This window comes from Mandrillus leucophaeus, unplaced genomic scaffold (assembly GCF_000951045.1).
Source record: "Mandrillus leucophaeus isolate KB7577 unplaced genomic scaffold, Mleu.le_1.0 Scaffold763, whole genome shotgun sequence".
Lineage (NCBI taxonomy): Eukaryota > Metazoa > Chordata > Mammalia > Primates > Cercopithecidae > Mandrillus > Mandrillus leucophaeus.
In genome coordinates this window covers 1,696,559-1,716,263 of record NW_012108286.1, presented here as the reverse complement: position 1 = coordinate 1,716,263, position 19,705 = coordinate 1,696,559, and the positions used below count along the sequence as shown (strand labels likewise).

At 36.0% G+C, this 19,705-nt stretch overlaps 1 protein-coding gene across 3 annotated transcripts in view; it reads right to left on the bottom strand.

Annotated features, from left to right (window-relative positions):
• CPS1 (carbamoyl-phosphate synthase 1, mitochondrial) overlaps window positions 1-19,705 on the bottom strand; it is a 196,055-nt gene that overhangs the window by 81,551 nt on the left and 94,799 nt on the right. For 2 of the 3 annotated variants that reach the window (XM_011966550.1, XM_011966549.1), the window contains exons 4-12: window positions 17,268-17,412; window positions 16,238-16,327; window positions 13,995-14,051; window positions 11,069-11,161; window positions 5,648-5,737; window positions 3,485-3,613; window positions 2,813-2,919; window positions 1,829-1,967; window positions 850-927 (exon numbers count right to left, since the gene is read on the bottom strand). In XM_011966550.1, coding sequence (XP_011821940.1) covers window positions 850-927; window positions 1,829-1,967; window positions 2,813-2,919; window positions 3,485-3,613; window positions 5,648-5,737; window positions 11,069-11,161; window positions 13,995-14,051; window positions 16,238-16,327; window positions 17,268-17,412 — 928 coding nt within the window. Of the gene's footprint in view, window positions 1-135; window positions 456-849; window positions 928-1,828; window positions 1,968-2,812; window positions 2,920-3,484; window positions 3,614-5,647; window positions 5,738-11,068; window positions 11,162-13,994; window positions 14,052-16,237; window positions 16,328-17,267; window positions 17,413-19,705 lie in introns of those variants that run through there. The other variant, XM_011966551.1, reaches the window with a different exon arrangement.

Sequence of the window (19,705 nt, the reverse complement as noted above, 5' to 3'; positions counted from 1 at the left end):
TGGCTATTAAGAATCAGTATTTCCTAATAATATTAAAACAAGAACAAAATACAGATATCTAAAAAGGCAATTCAGACATGAGAGAGTAGAGCAGAGCTTGCAGAAAGAAAGCTCTTATTCTCTTCCCCATTTTACCTAGAAGTCATTTCTGAGAGTTCTGACAATGAAGATTTGCTACTGGAGGTCCCTGGGTGTGGGGAAGTCATAATAGACTTCAGATTTTTCTGGATGTCACCCGAAGAATTTATTTGGAAAGATGTGCTTGAAAAATGAACTAAGAGCTCACACAAAAAAAAGTGAAAATATTTAGATTAAATACAAAACTCCTCTAAGCATTCTTTGTGGTTCTTTTCTGAAGCTGTCTGAATTATCTATGTATGTGCATGCATGCCCTCTCTCCCCTGCACACCCCTTCCCCTCCTTCTCCTGCTGCTGTTTATTCTCCCTTAGTGGCTAAACAACCAGTTGCCATAGGGATTTTTGTGAAGTCACAGATGGGGGATTAAAATTTCATTTCAGTCATGAGACCGAGAGAGAGCAATAGGGAATTCATTTGCATAGTACAACAATTGTAAATTTCAGAACTAAATATATTAGAATGATAATGGGTTTAAATAAAAATAGCATCGCTTCGGGTTTCTTAAGGGCTTTCCCACTTTAAATTTTAAAAAAGATAAAAATTTCCTCTGTGACATTCATGGGGAGATTTTAATACAAAATGTGTGTTACCAAAGCACTCTTCTTGAGAATGTTCTGCTCAAGATCATCTGGGGTGATTATTTTGGTTTTTTTGAATTTCCACATTTTTTTTTTTTTACATACATAATAGGCCTCATCTTTCTAACATACCTCAGTGTCTGTTGGCCCTGGAGTGACCTCTGGGTGGAACTGCACAGCGAAGAAGGGTTTGCTCTCATGCATAATCCCCTAAAGAAATAAGAAATGGGAAGAAATTCCTTCTGTAATAGTGAACGTCAAGTGTGGCTATGTATTATTCAGGGGACAATAAAGCTCAAATTTAAAAACTGAGTTAGATACTTATTAAAATTTTTATAACTAACAGTACTATTAAGTAACATGGCCTGATATCTTAAGGACTTACATATCTGACCATTTTGATAAGTATGGAAAATGGGTCAATGAAGACTCAACTGAATGTATTTTCCTTTAAAATAAATAAATAACAAATTTGGTCTATAGCCTTTGGGACCCTTCTGGGTTCTATTCAGAATAAACCCAAGTCCTCATCTTATCCCCAGGTCCTAAATTACTTTTCCAAGGGTCTTCTTAAAGACTACACCAGTCCCAAGTAAGTCCCAGAGACCCACCTAGACTGGGCTCAAACAGATTTGGATCAACAGCCCACTAACATTGAACGTATAAGATAGTTGTTGATTAATGACTCAAATAGTGAATCTTAACAAGTCAACTGATGAGAGAATAAGAGAGAGAAATGACTTTTTAAAACACAGAGGGCTATGGGAGAAAACCTATAACTGATTTTCAACACTCAACCAAATCACCAACAAACAGTAGAAAGGTATTTGCATCACAGTGTACTTAAAAATTCTGGGTGAATATTCTGAGTGAATAATTTATTGCACATTTCAAAACAGCTAGAAGAGAAGATTTGAAATGTCCTCAGTACAACTAAATTAAAAAAATGTTTGAGGTGATGGTCATCCTAGTCTGATTTGATTACATATGGTATGCATGTATCAAAATATCACATGTATCTCATAAATATATACTATGCTTATGTATCAATTATTTTTAAAAACCCTGCATTTCTCATCACCAACTGAACAGGTTTATTGACATCATTTACCTCATTTGTTTGATCGTTGACATTCAAAAAAAGTGGTTTCCAGCCAGCAGGGAGGGCGTTGTCCAAGGCATAGCCATGATTCTGAGCAGTAATGAAAGCCTGTCTGTTTGTGATATTCAGAACAGGCTGATTCTGCCCTCTGGAAAGAAAAGGAGAAAAACAACAGGGAAAAGGAAAAGTGAAGAGGATAATATAAACGTATTCCTTATAAAGTAGTGAAAAAGTAAAGCCTATTAAAATTTAAAATTTCAATTGCTTAGTGAAAATCAGTCTGTGAGAAAAGTCACAGATTGTTAATCCCAATAATTTTCCCAACAAAAATCAATTCAGGAAGCTTTGTTGAGTGTTAAATACTCAGGTCTATTAAATTCTATAATCAGTTTTAGAAAAGGGGACATTGCGCTCATAACAAAAAGGGTTGTTCACCAGCTTAACAGAAACTAAGAAATACGAGTGACTTATTTTAAGAGAACTACAATAATTTTAAAGCCAGAGAGTTATGGGGTGATAACAAATAGAGGACTGCTTAGACCTGAATTGTACTTTATGTAGAGGGTGGACCATGGGGGAAAGCCTGATGTTTAATAAATTAATATTGTTTGAGGCAAAAAAAAAAATGAGAAACGGAGAGGATCTAAAGATTTCTCGGTTCTAAAGTCACACTTACCTTCTGAAAATGTTACAATGTTCTGAAATCAGGCTTAAAATCAGAACAATTTCCCTTGAAGAATCATTTGATTGAGTATTATAACCTCAATTTATGCCAAGGGAAGGAAAATAACTTTAAATTATAGCAAGGTTATCATTAGAGAAGCCTGCTTTCCAAAAATGCAATAAAAGTGGTATCAGGTAGTCAACTGTCAACCACGTAAGGTATGGCTATTTATGTACTCTAAAGAAATGACAGGTAAGTTTTCTAAGTTCTTTGTACTTAGTTAGTATGTCAGAACTGGTTTACTATAAGCAAAAGTGAAACTACCTCACCTGTTGGCCATGGACATCTTGTAGGTTTTGGCACCAGCAGCCAATCCTGTTATTAAGTTTCCTGTACTTATTCCAAACAATGGCTCCTTGCGATCACTCTCCAAAATCTAAATCAGGGAGAATTTTTATTAACCAATTAGTACAGTTCCAAAAAATGTTGCTTCTGAATGAATAAAAACAAGGTATCCTTTTTTCTTAAGAAGGTAAAGAGAATAGTAACTGAATTAAAGGGGAATATAAAAAAGGACATGATTGACAAACTTGTAGCATTAGAATTCAATAAGATGTACTTTACATTCAGACTAAACGAAATCTGATTTAATATTTCTTTTGAGACTTGCAGGTCTTATGGGTCCCAAGGTCATGATGAGGAACCATGAGTTGCCAGTTCACAACTGTAGGGCAAAATACATTTGGCCATTGGACTCCAGTTCTTTTAACTCAAGGACATGGTCCCAAAGTTACTTTGCCTGAAGAAAAACCCTATTTTCTCTGATATTCTCTCCTCATTGGTTCCCCTATAGAATGCCTCTACTGACACTGCCTCAGAAGTCACAAATACCAGCATTGAAAAATGCCTAAATAAATAAAATGTATCACAGCCCTTTCAGGGTACAGAGCGGAAGCCCCCACCTCCCACACAGATACACGTTAATTCCAGGTTCACTGCACCTTTCTGACATTCTGAATTAGTGGTTCTGCAAGAGCTGGGTTCCCTGGTCCTCCTGCGATCAAAATCCCATCATACTCCATCTTGGTGAAATCGTGATTCCAAGGAACTAAGTGCACTTCAGCTCCTCGCTGGAAAAGAGACACAAGAATGACGAATTTAATAACATGTTTCTTTGCCAAAGTATAATTTTGTTAGACTTTCTCTTGACTAACCATTCCTTAAAGGGAAGGAAAAATTTGTAAACATTTCAAACAATGCTGTGCAAAAATTTCTTTGGGGCCGGGCTTGGTGGCTCATGCTGGTGATCCTAGCACATAGGGAAGCTCAAGGTATGAGGGAATTGCTTGAGCCCAGGAGGTCGAGACTAGCCTGGGAAGCAGGGCAAAAATCCTATCTCTACCAAAAAAGATAAAACAAAAATTAGCCAGGTATGGTCCCAGCTACCCAGAAAACTGAGATGGAAGGATCACCTGAGCCCAGGAGTCACAGGTCCCAGCGAGCCAAGATCACACCATTGCACTCTAGGCTGGACAACAAAGTGAGACCCTGTCTCGGAAAAAAAAAAAAAAAGAAAGAAAGAAAGGAAAAAAGGGAAAACAATCACCATTAAAAGTTTTGATCCTGAAAAAATAGATAATGCACCGTCCTGCACTCAAGAGAAGTTTCAGTGCCTATAAATGCCATGATTGGACTGACAGGAGAGTAGGTTACCTTCACACTACCAATTGCAAAAAAGTACAAATCCATTTTCTGAAAATGTTAAGTTGGCCCACATCAGAACTTTTTCAGTCTTGCCTTTTTGTCTTATCAAATTTTAACCAGCCTTCTTTCCTAGGGTTTTCTCATTATCTGTAAAATTTATATTCGAATGGAAAATTAGAAATTTGTTTTAATATAAAAGCACATAGGAAGGTGTCTTTGAGGGTTTCCCATGAAGCATTTCCCGAAACAAGGATTTGAGAGAATAAAAGCTTATTTGGAAGGTACTTCCTTCTAATCAGAGAGGAAGTGACATCATGAAACACCCCAATAAAGTATGCATTAGCAAGCAGTTACCACTAGGGATAAGTGAAGTTTAAGCCCACTAGGGCACTCTGAGAGCCCATGTGGAATAGTTACCTTAGAGACTGTCTATCCATGGGACAAAGGAGCCACGGTAGTTAAACATTGGCTCTTTCTGAGTTTTGGTTGGGGGCTACTCCAGAGATCATTAATTCTATGCCATTTACTGCCTGCCAGTAGGCTCCAGCCATCAGGCAAAGAGATATAGATATTAGAAATTGGAAGATGGGCAACATGAATTAAAATGGTAACTTGAGAGTGAGATACCATTTCACTCTTAGAGTGACCTGTCTAAGGTCTTAGAGTGACCTTAGAGTGACCTGTCTAAGGTCATCCACAGCATCTGCTACCATGCATGCTATCCATGCAAATGTTTGTTAATAAAATTGAAAAGAATTTGAAATCATGATTTGAATATTGCTGATATTCTCTAATAAGGAGGTGCAATGAAGAATCTCCCAATATGCATGCTAATTGGGTGTTATGCAAATGTGTGTGTGTGTGTGTGTATGTGTGTGTATGGAGGGGAGATGTGTAGATAGAGACAGACTGAGAGAGGAGTGAGGAGAAGGAAAAATCCTAACCAAACTTTGTTTAAGAAACATTATTATGATGGTTAAGTTCTCCTTGAGAATTGTTAAGATTTAATTTTAACTGATTGTCTAACAGTTGATATAAAAGCACTGTGACAGTTCACATTGTGTCAGGGCATGATTCCTACAAACATGTGGTGCATAATAAATGTAGGCCCAAAGAAGATGCTATCAGACAGGCTCTAGGTTTTTGGTCATCTCTATACCACAAAGAAAGTGAACATGATGCATCTTAGACTGTCAGTCAATGACAAGAAAAGTCATCATTTTCTTCCACGTTTTAGTGGCTCTTGAGGTTTTTTTTTTTTTTAAGAAAAACCATAGCAGTCTATATCTTTAATTTGAACAGGGATAAATCTGTTATTTTGTAAATCAAAAGCAACAAGAAGAGTGTAGACCCCTGACATTCTGAAAGAATGCCTAAGTTCCTCTGTGACAGAGGAAATTGGCTGAACACTAATGGTCAATATGGCAAACCCTCACCTTTGAGATGAACAAATTACTTACCTTTACTAGCAGGCGGATTACATTGTTTTTAATCCCACAGTCTACAGCTACCACTTTTGTGGGGTTTCCTTTGCCGTACACCTTGACATCCTGCCATTTTAAAAACCAGAGAATGAGAGGGAAGTCCCAGCTATGGGCAACAGACCAAAACCATAAACACATCTGACAATGCTTTGCACATAGATTGGTAACAGATTGACTGTTAACTACTAGGGAGTGACTGGCAGTTAACAAACAATTTGTAAGACAGGCACAGCAAGTGCCACAGACTGTATCTTTTTTATGAGGAAAAAAAGACTTTACTGTTTTATATAAACTGTTGATTACAGTAATAACAATGATCTCTAAGAAACTGGTTGCGTCCATAGTTAACCATCTTTTCCATGTTTTGCCTCATTAACAACTACTAGCAATGAAATTTTTAAGTATTATTGCCTGATTCAGCACTAGACAGATGTGGCAATAGATACATTGTGCTTTAAATACCACTTGATCCTCAACTTGCACTAAAGATTGAATGGGGTAAAGCTGAATTACTGTACATTAGGCTTCTTCAGTGGGGCCTAACGGATAAAATCAGTATGAGAGTCACAGGAATTGCTAAGCAGGTATAGACCACCAGTTCCTTTAGGTTGCTGTGCAATTGTTTGCATTTAAATGGTAGATTTCATGAAAAGACCCCAGAGCATATCATAATCATTATCTATGTCTAAAGCATGGCTGGGAGGCAGATCTATTTTCACAGGCATTAACCCAAGAAGCAGCTCCCCAAAGTCATAAAAGGAGAAATAATAGAAATAGAGAGAAAGCCTAGAAGGCTGGGCACACACACTGGTTCCTGCTTTGAGAGTTGTTAGCTAGCACACTGTGAATTTAGGATGATTTCATCATTTGTTAAAAATTTCAGATGAAAAGTGCAAACTGAATATTGAAAAGAACAGTTTATTTTGACTGAAATATCTACCTCTCCATTAAGTCTAGATAGAATGTGAAATTATAATCCTTAGACTGTAGTTGAGGAAAAAATATATAAACTATATGTGTTTTTTTTCCTCCCACTGACTATTCTGAAGGAAAAAACATACCCCCATCCTTTCATGATCTGGGGGAGTTATTGCTGAATTGAATGCCACATGTATTCTTTCTCACCAAATAATTTGAAAAAGTTTAGATCTATTCTTAACCTTAGGCTTCTGCTGTAAAATAAAGCAATATTACCATCTAGTTGTAGCTACAGAAAATTGTAATTACAAGACAATGAATGAAGTTATCAACATTTCCAAGGCATGTAGCCAAACAAAACTCACAAAATATATGTAATCTCCTGATACAAATGCACATTTTATCACAGCTATAGTAACATTATTTAATTGCACTGGCATTAAGAAACAACAGAGCCAGCTTTCACCATTGCAGCATCTCCCTTGATTTGACATAGATAAAAACACAGATATGCTTATTTTTGCTGGTCTCTACACAAATACATTAAACACTATCCATAAGAATAACAGAATTTACACAAGACCTCATGAATTCTTGCATATATGGATTTGTGTTTGGACTTACAAGAGAGGAATATATTATGCAGCATTTTTCAACCTTCCTTGACCACAGAATTTTTTCAGATGAACTGCTCCACACCACTGTTTTCCAATTTAGGAAATGGTAGACTAAACCACCAAGGCAGTTCTCAATTCTAACATTCTATCATCTATCATCACCCTCTATCATGCTATGTTTCAAACTAAATCATTTCACAGGGAAATATGTAAAACAAAGGGAAGTCATATGAATAGGACCAATTTTAAAGTTAAAAATCAGAAGTGAATATTGCAAACACCATGATCAAATTCCATACATGTAAGTAATTACATATCTAACTTAAAATTCATTTTCTTTAACAACACATGTTTTGAATGCACATCCCTGCCCGACATGGACATCACGACTCAGTACTAATTTATAGGAATCCCAAACCCTTGTCTCTCATTTTCATGTGACAGGAGCCGGAATACCAGATAATATCAATGTGTGTTTCCTCTGAGTCTTACATGTTACTGGTCAGACTATTTGACTCTTAACTTTTTTTAAAAAGCCTTTAAAAACTCTCATGCTGGAACTCTTCCTTACGAAATGTTCTCTATACTCCTTCTGATTGGTGCTCTATCACAGCATGAATATTTTCCCAGATGAACAGGTGTCAGGAAGGGCGTGGGAACATCCTTTCTAAAGACCCTCAGTGACAAGGTTTGGTCACAGGAGGGGGTAGGATACCCATACAAGCAGAGTCTGTTTCCAGCATATTCACATATTCACATATTTTACCATTTCTGATTTAAAATTCTTGAATACTTACTCTGCATATGTAAAAGGTAGGAGTGAAACAATGTAAACTTATTTGAATATCATTACATGGTAGTATAGCGATGGTTACTAATAGTATAACTGTTAGTAGTATAACCATTATTTGTAGTATGTTGAAAGGCAGTATGAGATGATGTTTTCTGAAAGGTAGACACTAGACCAAGCCTTCCTACATATAAATCCTGTGACCATGCACACTGAGGAAGGTATTTAATCTCTCTACACCCCAGTTTCTTCATCAGTAAATGAGTTCCTAATAATATCCATCTCATATAATTGTTCTGAAGATGGAATAAGTTAATCAGTGTAAAGCATTTAGAAGAAACCTAGCAGATAATAAGTACTCAACAGATCGTGCCTATTTTTTATTAATAAGACATAGTTATTAATAATGATAATTTTATTATATGAATAATGGAGGTCATAGAACCATAAGAAACACTGATTAAAGGATTTGAAGGGAAAATAAGAATGTGCAATTTCTTTACCACCAACTCTAACTACCATTTACTGGCTTTGTATATTCCTTTATCTATTCATTATTTTTTGACCATGTACTATGTGAAAGGTACTATGGGCAGTGCTGAGGATGCAAGTAAGTAAACCATGGCCTCTCCTCTCAAAAAGCCAACCAAGACAAGTGAGAGAGACAATCTTTCCAAAGAGTTAAATTCAATATGATCCTGGCTATACTGAAGCTATTTATTAAATGACATGGAATCCAAAGGTGAGCTGAGTCATGGAAGCTTCACAAAGGAACAATGAGCTGACTCTTGAAACTGACTTCTTCAGACAAGAAGGGGAAGAAGAAAGCATGAGAAAAGGTTCGTAGGTAGAGAAGCAAACATATTCAGACCTTGTAAGATGCAGGCCAAATAGAAAATAGGTTCACAGGGAGTCTTGAAGAGGTTTCTTGAATTCATGCAACAGAAATCTAGAAATTGAGCTTTTTAAGGCTTTTCCATCAAACCCCCATCAAAATGCAAAGAAAAATAGCATGAGGTTAGCCACAGAGACTCTGGAGTCACTTGAATTCAAATTGAGGCTAAATTTGGGCAAGTTACATTTGATTTTATATAGACTTACTTGCTAAGCTTATTTCTTCATCTATGACATGGAGTTTTTACAAGAATTAACTGAGTGTTCAAAAAAACTTGGTTGTTATTATTTTCCTCAAAGACCAGAGCTACCACATTGAATAGACCATGATGATTATGAAATATCATAGGCAAAAAAGTGTATGTTTGCTATATCTAGGAATAAAATGTTGTAGTGAATAAACCTATTTAAAATCAAACTTTGTGTCCACATGTACTTTTTCTATTCCTTCCTGTCAAAGAATTTCAATCGTCTTTGTTGAAACAACACTCACTTTCTACTTGGATAAAGTAGAGTTTCTCTGAGAGACTCCATTGCCACACTGGTGATGGAAGAGAAGTTTGCAGCCATCTCTGCTATGGTATAAATAAACCCCAAGGTAGAACCAGCCAATAACAATGATGCCACACAGGCTTCCACAGGGCTAAATTCTCCACATGTAAAGCCCCGTGGTAACCAAATACATAGTCCTTGGAAAGAGAAGCTCTATTTTTATCTCCCATTGTATGTAGTAAAAACAGAAGGTAGCAATTTTCCTTTAAGTTTCAAAGTGGATCAAAAACTTTTCTTTACAAAAAAGTCATAGCAGTATCCCATAAACATCTCAGATATTGAATGACATAATCACTATGCTCAACCAAACTAGTTGAAATCCTTAGGGGAGAAAATAGGATGATCTTTTACCTGGCCACATTCAGTGCCTCCTTCTCCCATTTGTATAAGCCGCCTAGGTTGCTATATCTGTTCTTGCTATTACCGCTCGGTTCAGGGTCTCATGAGTTTTGTTCCAATAAGTTACAATAACCTTCTAGTTGCTTGCTCTTTTATTCAGTTTTACTTTGCTTCAAAATGACACTGAATGAGTTGGCAATAGTTTCTGGAAGTGCTGATTAGCCAATGATATGAAACCTTCTAGACTTAGCTTCATTCAGTCCATCTCCACTCATCCTTGCCCAAGTGTGTAAACCAATAGGTGTGAACCCGTTTGTTCAGCCATCCCAAACTGTGCGTAACTCTTCAAACATACTATGTTATTCTGTACCTCTATGCCTCTTGGCAAACCATTCCTTCTACCTGAAACAAAGTTCTTCTGCTTCTCCATCGACCTAACTGTTACTATCTGCTCTTTGTGTCTCGGAACGAGGCTCACTCTTCCATAGAGCCTTCTCTGATCCACCTATCCCGTTTCAATGCTGCCCCATGCATGCCCTTGCAGCATGCTATGCACACTCCAAGGACAGCATTTATCACAGGATTTTGCACATGGTGATTTACTTGCTTGCTTGTTCCACAAGGCTCTATGTTCCCCAAGGACAGAGACTGCAGCTCAAGAAACTCACTCACACCTACATTCGAAACATTAGTTTCCATCAAAACCAATGAACTTCTTTCTAAAATGTATTCTGTACCTTTTTATAAATGTATACTAAAGGAATTTCACTTTAGGGTGACTCAGTCATCATTATGAACATTAATTTTGAAACAAAGCTATAACACAATAAATCTTTAGTGTATGAATAAATACTTTTCCTGCACAAAATGCCCCAGACTCTGATTACTGTACCTGATTTCTGTAAAATTCTCTTGGCTCTCTGGCAGGTTACTAGCTCTGACTCCTCGTCATCACTGTACCTATCTTTGGCAATTCAGTGCTCCCTTTATTTGACATCGTTAAAATCCTAAGCTGAAGAATCAGAAAGGGTGGAGGGAACACTAAAATAATAGTAAAAATCCTCTAAATCGGGGCATGAAGTTTCCCATGTAAGCCTGTAAGTAAAACTTACCAGCTTTAAATGCACTGATTTTGTAACGTGTATTTTAGCCACTATGAGATCCCTTTTTTCCCTCAACACTGGTGCTTCTGGAAGATAAATTCTGCCTAAATGAAGATTTTGATATTTCAAGAAAGGTCTAAACAGGATCAAATAAAACTTAAAAATATAAAGGAAAACCCCTCACCTTGGTTGAAACCTCAGCAATCAAATTCTGTTTATTTGGATCCACAAAATCCACAGGCTGACCTTCAAATTCAATCTTCCCAAGCATGGTACCCTATCAAATTAAAATATTTAGTTAAAAGGAAGCAACGATGAAGGTGTTGACAAGATAAACTCAAAGGGACTTTAAACAGCTGCTCCAAGATTTAGATGTCTTTATAACTACTCATAATCATCAGTGGAAGATCTTCGTCTTCTCAAACTGAAAAGATTAAGTAATTTGCACATGCATTTTGGGAAATATTCTTGGAAATATAATTAGTTCTTCTAGGGCTGACACCATAGCCTGATGTAGGCAAAGTCAAAAGGCATCAGAATTCAGGTCTCCAGGCTCTGGGCTGATGCAAATTGGGATATTTAGTAAACTTACACTCCTCGGTGTATATGACCTAAAGACATTTCATGAGAGAAGTGGACAAAAAAAATCTATTGAGACAATAAGGAATCTAAAAATACCAAAAAAATAAAGAGAATGAGAATTCATTTATTGTGATAGTAATATTAATTCACAAAGATGAAATGCAACATAAGTCATAAACTTCTAGAATTTGCAACGAAAATATTCACTATTTTAGACATGTTCATGTCCAAGTGTTCCCAAGGGCCTGAATTTAAAGAATGTTCAACCCTTTGTAAAGTTTTCGCAAACTACTCTTGCTAGCTTGAACATGACAATGTCATCTTTTTTCAGCTATATCTTGAGATTTACTTATTTGTTAGTAAGTCTGCTTTTAGAAAAATGATATGCTATATTTAATAGTCAAGATTTTATTGAGGGGTAAAAATTCAAAATAATTCATTGATTTGCCCTTCTCTGACGAAATTATTCTATTGAAGGAAATAGAAGGAAGCCTTCATTTCCCTTTTAAATGTATTTCTTGGGGGAGAAGTCACTTGGGGGTAAGTGAGAGTAGAAAGTACCTATGTGTCATGCAAGCATGATGGTTATTTCAGTGCTATTATTAAATTCAGAGTGCTGCCTCTAAGTCTGGGAACATTACCTCAAAAACACCTTTCACTTCCATAGTAAATTACTAAATTTCATGGTGGCCTGTATTTACTTTTAGAATCCAAGTCACATAATCTCTTTTCTATATTTATGGATCCCTAATTTTGAAATTTGGTTTTCAGTTATCCTTCCCCTTTTCTTAAAACATTCTGGATGAAATACGATCTTATTTTTCAAACTAAGATTAATAGAAGTGAAAGCCATAATATACATTTTAATACGAACCACCATCACTGATAAACAATTATGAGGCAATACTATTTTGTCTGTGCCAATCTATTCAGCCAATTTTGAAAACCTAACTGCCTATGATAAAAGGAGGGCTCATTTTAACCTAACATATCACGTGAAAGACAAGTGTGGTCTTGTAAAGTTTTCCTGAATCATTAGGCCTGACTATATTTTATTCAACCTGCCAATTCTGCCATCTGAATTGATTTTTTCAACTGTATTCCTTTCCCACCTTTATAGTCTCATCATTGTTTACTGCTCACACACATCATTAGGCTGAGAGAACACAAGAATCTCCCTGGGATATATAATTTCACTAACACCTATTCTCAGGAAAATCATGGTAGAGTGAATAAAATCAGAGGTGGGATAGAATGATGGCGTAAACGCTCGCTGTCTTCCTTCTCGTCATGGGTATTTGGACATGTTTTTATTTTCAAAGCTGTTTTTCCTTCTGTTTACAGAGAGCCTGTATCCTAACAAGAAATCTACAAAAGATTTTTTTGAAGATTCCTTTTCCCATATGTACATTTTTTTTTTTTTTTTTTTTTTGAGACAGGCTCTTGTTGCCTGGGTTGGAGTGCAGTGGCGTGATCTCAGCTCGTTGCAACCTCTGCCTCCTGGGTTCAAGTGATTCTTCTGCCTCAGCCTCCTGAGTAGCTGGGATTACAGGTATGTGCCACTACACCTGGCTAATTTTTGTATATTTAGTAGAGATGGGTTTCACCATGTTGGTCAGGCTGGTCTCGAACTCCTGACCTCAAGTGATCCGTTTGCCTCAGCCTCCCAAAGTGCTGGGATTACAGGCGTGAGCCACTGCACCCAGCCCACATGCGTAGTTTCAAATTGTATCATTTACCTTTTTATTTTTATGTAATTATATTTAGCAAGAAAACTTTAGTTGCATTTGGGGAATTTAGTTAACATTAGTGAAGTAATGTTTCTTTCTGATTTGGAATGTGGAAATTTCAAGTAAAATAATAATAAACTCAACAAGCAGATGGTGATGAGATATTCTCAGAGAAGGGGTCAGATGTTGTAGCAATCAGACATGAAAGCAAAAGATCACCTTCCCTTTTATCACCTTGGTCATTGATATGGTCTCAACAAAGACTATATAATTGAAGTAACGCATGCAGGGCTTACTTGGCACATTCATGAAAGATAATGCATTAATTTAACAGATAACTCTTTCACAAGGACAAAACAAATAATAGTAACAATGCTGTACACTTCCTGGAGTGTATTTTTCAGCATGTAGGTTTTCATTTCAGGCAACGTTGTTATGCAATTTGTTACCTTTTCCACTTGTTTCACTAAAGTTCTATCACACGAGCTGAATTATAAATGCCTTGACTTGTTGGCATAATAAACACATAGTGGATACTCAATAAACTGCCAGGTGAATGAATATCAAGTCCATTTAGTTAAAAACATACCAATCAAATATTCAGTCTTGAAAATTACACTGAAAATAGTAAAGCAAAATAACAGAGACCCAAATAGCAGAAGCTGGCCAGATTCACTCCTTTACATATTAATGGATCCCTTAGGCATTGAGGGAAACATACATACATACATACATACACACACACACACACACACACACAGAGAGAAACATAGATTTGGCTAAAGATGATGATTATACCTTATCCCGAATTATTTTAGTCAGCATTCTTGTGTCCACTCCATAAATTGCAGGAACCTATAAGAAAAAAATTGTAGTGACAGTGAAATTGGAGGAAATTAAATCCAGCATATTGTTTCCAAGTTACAAACTTGGCCTCATCTATCTTTTGGGCAGTAAATAATTTCTCCACTCTTTCTTTTCTCTGACCCAGGGTGACTGTGTTGTCAGAACACGGTAAATTGTTGCTACAGTTAGGCATAGGACTCTTAATACCCAGGTTCTTTCTCAGAGTAAAAAATGAGAAATTCTGAACATCAATCTTCTGCTACACTTCAGTTGCTTTTAACCCAGGATGTTAAGTAAGTTAAATCACACTGGTGAACTTCATAAGCAATAATATGCAAATCTATGTTTTGAACCAAATGTTCCTGGCACAGAGTAGGCCCTCAACACATTTTTCTGAAGGGCCATGTTGAGTAGTCATGTTGTTCTAAAACATGATCATCCTATTAGTCCATCACGTAAGACCACCATTTGTTTTGTTTCTTTGACTAGGTTAGATAGAGACACATGTAGTATAAAGAAAGAGTAATGAGTTAGGAATCAAGAAAACAGGCTCTATTCCCCTGGAGGCTTTTTATTAAAACAACAATTTTTAAAGAAGTTAGAAAAATGAAAACATGTTTTAGTTTTTTTTTTCTTCTACTAATTATCTGAGAAATGTTTAAGCAATGTGTTTGTTCTCACCTGTAAATTGAAGGAGTTGAACTGGTTATTATTTTGGATTCTTTTCTACTCTACATGTCTGTGATCATGGAAGAAGATCCAAAGCACATTTAAAAAACAAACTTACAAGCCATTGGTTAGACTTACACTAAAACTATTAGTTCTGACATGGAAAAGCTATGAGAACAAGGGTCAAATAACAAAAAAGGAAAAGGAAACCTTGGGTTGTGGGGGCTGGGGGGAGAAAAGTGTGTCTCCCAAATGACGATTACAGATATTAGCTGCCTGTATAAGGAAGATGAATTCAGATAATAGTTGAGAAGAAAATGACGATGGCCCAGGATATGATATGGATGCCTTCTTCTCCCTTTTAAAATTTAGAAAGAATGAGATCTAAAAAGCCAGGATCGAGATTTTTTTTATTTGTCAGAAAGAAGCAATGTTTAGACCCCATAGATAGACACTCATTGGAGAGGCAGCACCTTCTTAGAATAAAATTCTGTCAATATCAGGCCCAGCAGTTGAACAAAAAGCAGCTACAGCAAAACTGGAGATGAAGTTAATGGACGCAAGTCCATACTTCTAACATCCAAACAAGGCAAATGCTGTTATTTCATTAGAAATTAATATTTACGGCTGGGCGCAGTTGCTCACGCCTGTAATCCCCGCACTTTGGGAGGCCGAGGCGGTGGATCACCTGAGGTCAGGAGTTCGAGACCAGCCTGGCCGACATGGTGAAACCCCCTCTCTACTAGAAATACAAAAAATTAGCCAGGCATGGTGGCAGGCTCCTGTACTCCCAGCTGCTGGGGGAGCTGAAGCAGGTGAATCACTTGAACCCAGGAGGCAGAGGTTGCAGTGAGCTGAGATTGCCCCATTGCACTCCAGCCTGGGCAACAAGAGTGAAAGACCGCCTCAAAAAAAAAAAAAAAAATAGAAATTAATATTTAAACTAAAAGTGTAAGATAAAGTTTTATAACCCTTTTCTGATATTATTAATACTTCAAATGAAATTATATATAATTACATGTCATAATGTTGAAGCCCAACGAAACTTGATGGTAATCTGCTTATACTCATAAGAATTAGAGATGACACAAGTATTGCATAGAATGATTATGTGACCTGCACAAAGTTACACAACCAGTTAACAGTAGAGCTGGTACTAGAACACTAGAACCCATGAAGCAAGTTCCATAACTACATTCTAGATAAAACGGTGAAGGAGAGTAAAAGACTCAATTGCTAAAAAGAGAAAATGCTAAAATTTTATCTTACCCCCTTTCTCCCAAATGTGAAATGCTACCAAGCATGTATGAGTGCCACCTAGTGGATAAACTGAAAATACGTGCTCATCAGCACTTCAGGAGGAATCCAAACATTTCAGCCTTTATATAGTAAGAGAAGGAATCCCTCTCTGAAATGCAAAGATCCCAAACTACATGATCTTCCTCTGTCTGCTTGTCACTTCTGAATCTACAGGCACCTTCTCAATCTTCCTTAGGTGATGATGGATGCCCTATTACATTTCTCACCTTTTCTTCCTGTAGCCATTGCCCTAAACTCTTGGTAGCCAGCCAATGGTTGTAGTCTTTACTATAATCCAGCACCAGCAAACCTGCAACCTAGAAAGACAGGCAGTCATTTTAAAGAGGTTATCACAAAATATTATCTAACTCTTGTGAGTCAATTTGCATTTGTTTTTAAGTTTTATGATATCCACTGACATGAGACTTAGGATTTTTGAAAACAAGAAGAGGCAAAAAAAAAAAAAAAAAAGCCCTTTTTTTAAAATACGTAATTGTTGCATTCACCATCATGAGAGGGAGCAGGCTTACCTGGCTTGGTAAATCCTGAGGTTAAACTAGGTCCCCCTTCTGACATGCATGGCAAAAAAAATCAAGAATTTAATTAACAATTACTGGTTTAATGCACATGATGAACAAAATCATTTTTAATTTACATTTAAGGGAGAGAAAAAAATTGATGGGAAATTGTGAGAAATAGTGAAAACTAAGTTAAATGATCAGTTGAAGTCATTCAAAAATGGAATGGTGAAAAAATAGGATTGAATTTGGAATATAAATTTTTGAATTGCTCATATGATATATATTCCTAAGATGGTATTCAAAGTTACCTTGTTTAGGAAATCTTAATATGTTTACTTTTAGACTGGCATGAAAGCTATCTTTAAATCATCCCCTAGAGATTAAGCTTAAAAAGCAAATAATTGATACAGAATTGATTACTAAACTCCTTTTAAAAGGTGATTTTTCCCCCATTATTTTATAGCACAGTTGTTATTTGAACTTATAGCAACATTTTTTTCAAGTTAAGCCAAGTTTCATCCAATGCATTAAAATTCAAAGTGCCCTAAGAAATGAAACTCAAAATACTGTCAAGTTAAAGATTATTCTCATATACCTAGGAATAAGATTGAATACTTGAGCTTAATGACTTGTACTACCATATTGAGGAAGAAACTTTGGCCATCCTAATTCTTAAGAATAAGTTAACTATACTCCCTCAAATTGAGACTTTTTAAATGACCATCACTGGTACTACCTTGATTCCATTAGACTCCAAATATTTGCTAAGTCCCAGTTCATCCAGAGCAGTAGTATCAGGAGCTCCACCATTCCCAATAATAGGGTTGGCCATTGTGAGAATCTGTCCCTTGTAGGCAGGGTCAGTAATAGCTTCTGGGTACCTGGGTAAACATGCCAAAAAAGTATCAACAAGTAATGTATGTAACTACAAAGCTATAATCTGCATACATGCTCTGAATTATGTAACCCTTGAAAATGAGAAGAATCCAACAAGAATGTCTCTAGATTTTAGCAAACCTAGGGAAATTTTACGACAGAATATAAAAATTTATACCATGATATAATTGATATAAAGAAAAACCAACTCATGAATACCAAGGTATATTTTCATATAAGTTTTATCCCCTCAATTTCTTTATATTTTTAAATTCCTTTAAAAATCCCTTTCTAGCATCTTAATTTTTAAAATATTGCTGCTCTATTTAAAGTTTGCAGATACTCTAAAGACTTCCCTGGCCTACCAGATATCATTGAGCACAAACTGATATTTACTGTTGAGGGCTGCCAGTTTCACCAAGATAGTAACCATCAAAAAATTGAAAAGCTTTTCTTGATATTTTTTAGGATACTGAATAGTATCCTGATTGTGTTAGTGGTGGTTGCATGAGTATATATGATTATTAAAATTTAATGAATATTTAAAATAAGTAAGTTAATTTATACGAAAGAATAACTCAATAAAGTTGATTTTTAAAATATTTTAATTTTAGAAAGAAGCATATAAGTTTGGGAGTTATTATATGCTAAGAAAAAAAATTCATCTGACAGACCTGACTTGAGGCCTTTCTGACTTCTAAGTTAAAAGATGCTGATATGTAATTAGGGAGGAATGCAGGAGGGCTATATTTTAAAGTTTGGGTGAGAGGAAAAATACAAATATATCATGTGTGTGTATGTGTGTGCATATACATATCATATGTGTATATATGCACACACACACACTCTTCTTATTCTTAAGAAGAAGAAACACTATTCCCATAAATACCAGGAGCTATCTACACTTTTTCTATGCACTGGAATACATTGCAATTCAGGGTTTTTTTTTTCTGCTCTCTTCCATGTTCACTTTCTGCAAAATGAGTTAAGCCAAATCTTTTTTGTGGATTACAACTGAAAGCGAATTTAGGTGCTCAGGGGGACAGAATCAATGATTTTGAAAGCAATAAAGTTTAACACAGGCAGTAGTCAACATAAATTCTTTAACACCATCCAGACTAGCGCCTACCAGAACTAACTTTGTCAACAACATACTTACTCTTCCAGCTCTGCAATCCCTAAGGGGACTTGAGGGCTGTGGTATTTATCCACAGCTTCCATCAATTAATTTCTCAGCTGTCTCTTATCTGTCAGGAACTGATAATTTTTTAACCAAGACCTGCCCACAATATAAATGCATTGCTTGAAGATGAAAAACAAAATAACCCCTTTAATTATCAACCACCTTACTGAGTGAGGCATGTAATGAATGAAAGCAGCATTTCTCAATGGAAAAATAGGGTCTATGGACTAATCTTATAAATGAATGCCTTTTCCTACATCAAAAGAACTTTAATTAATTTGATTTTACTTCTCTTTCTTCTTTCTTTCCATAAAAGAACTGACCATTCCCTTTAAACATATGCTTACAATACTCTTCAGTAAATGAATAAATACACTTTGTTTTAGAGAACTACAATGTTGGGAGCAAATTAATCCATCAGCTCCTGTTTGACTTGTGTGATGTGACAAGATTTATTACCTGTAATCTATCACAAAGAAGAAAACTCTAGTGCCCTCCATCATTCTGATCTATATTAAACAGTTGTTTGTTGGCAGGTATATTAACACAGCTAGTAATTAGTGCTGTCGAAAAGCTTAAATAATTGCCTGGTGAAGCAAAACTTTGCAAACAGGTTTCAATACACTGTAATTTAATGTTCTCACCAGTGGAACTATTTAAAAACCCATCTAATATTCTTCATTTCACACAGGGAGGCAAGACTTTAAGAAAGAATATAAATTAATAATATAATGGAAGTTTGGTCAATTAGTATCGGTGAACCTAATGCCCCCTTGTCTTTATGAGGCTAACTCAAATTTCTCTAAAGAATTTATCAAATATTTCATAGAATACTAGTTGGATTGAATCTCTATTGGAAACCCCTTCAATCAATCTAGTCATGTTTTTAAGACATGTTTAAATCCCCAGTTTAAATTAGTATCTAATCCAGCCCCCCACTTCTTATATGAAGAAACTAGAACTCAAAAAGCTTAAGTGATGTTCCCAATATTATATAGTTATCCTTAGAACTGAGACTAGAACTTTAGCCTCCTGATTCCCAGGTGAACAAACATTTATTAACTAGGTAAAACCAGTCACTTAATTTCTGTAGCAACTCTCATTTTCATTGCTGT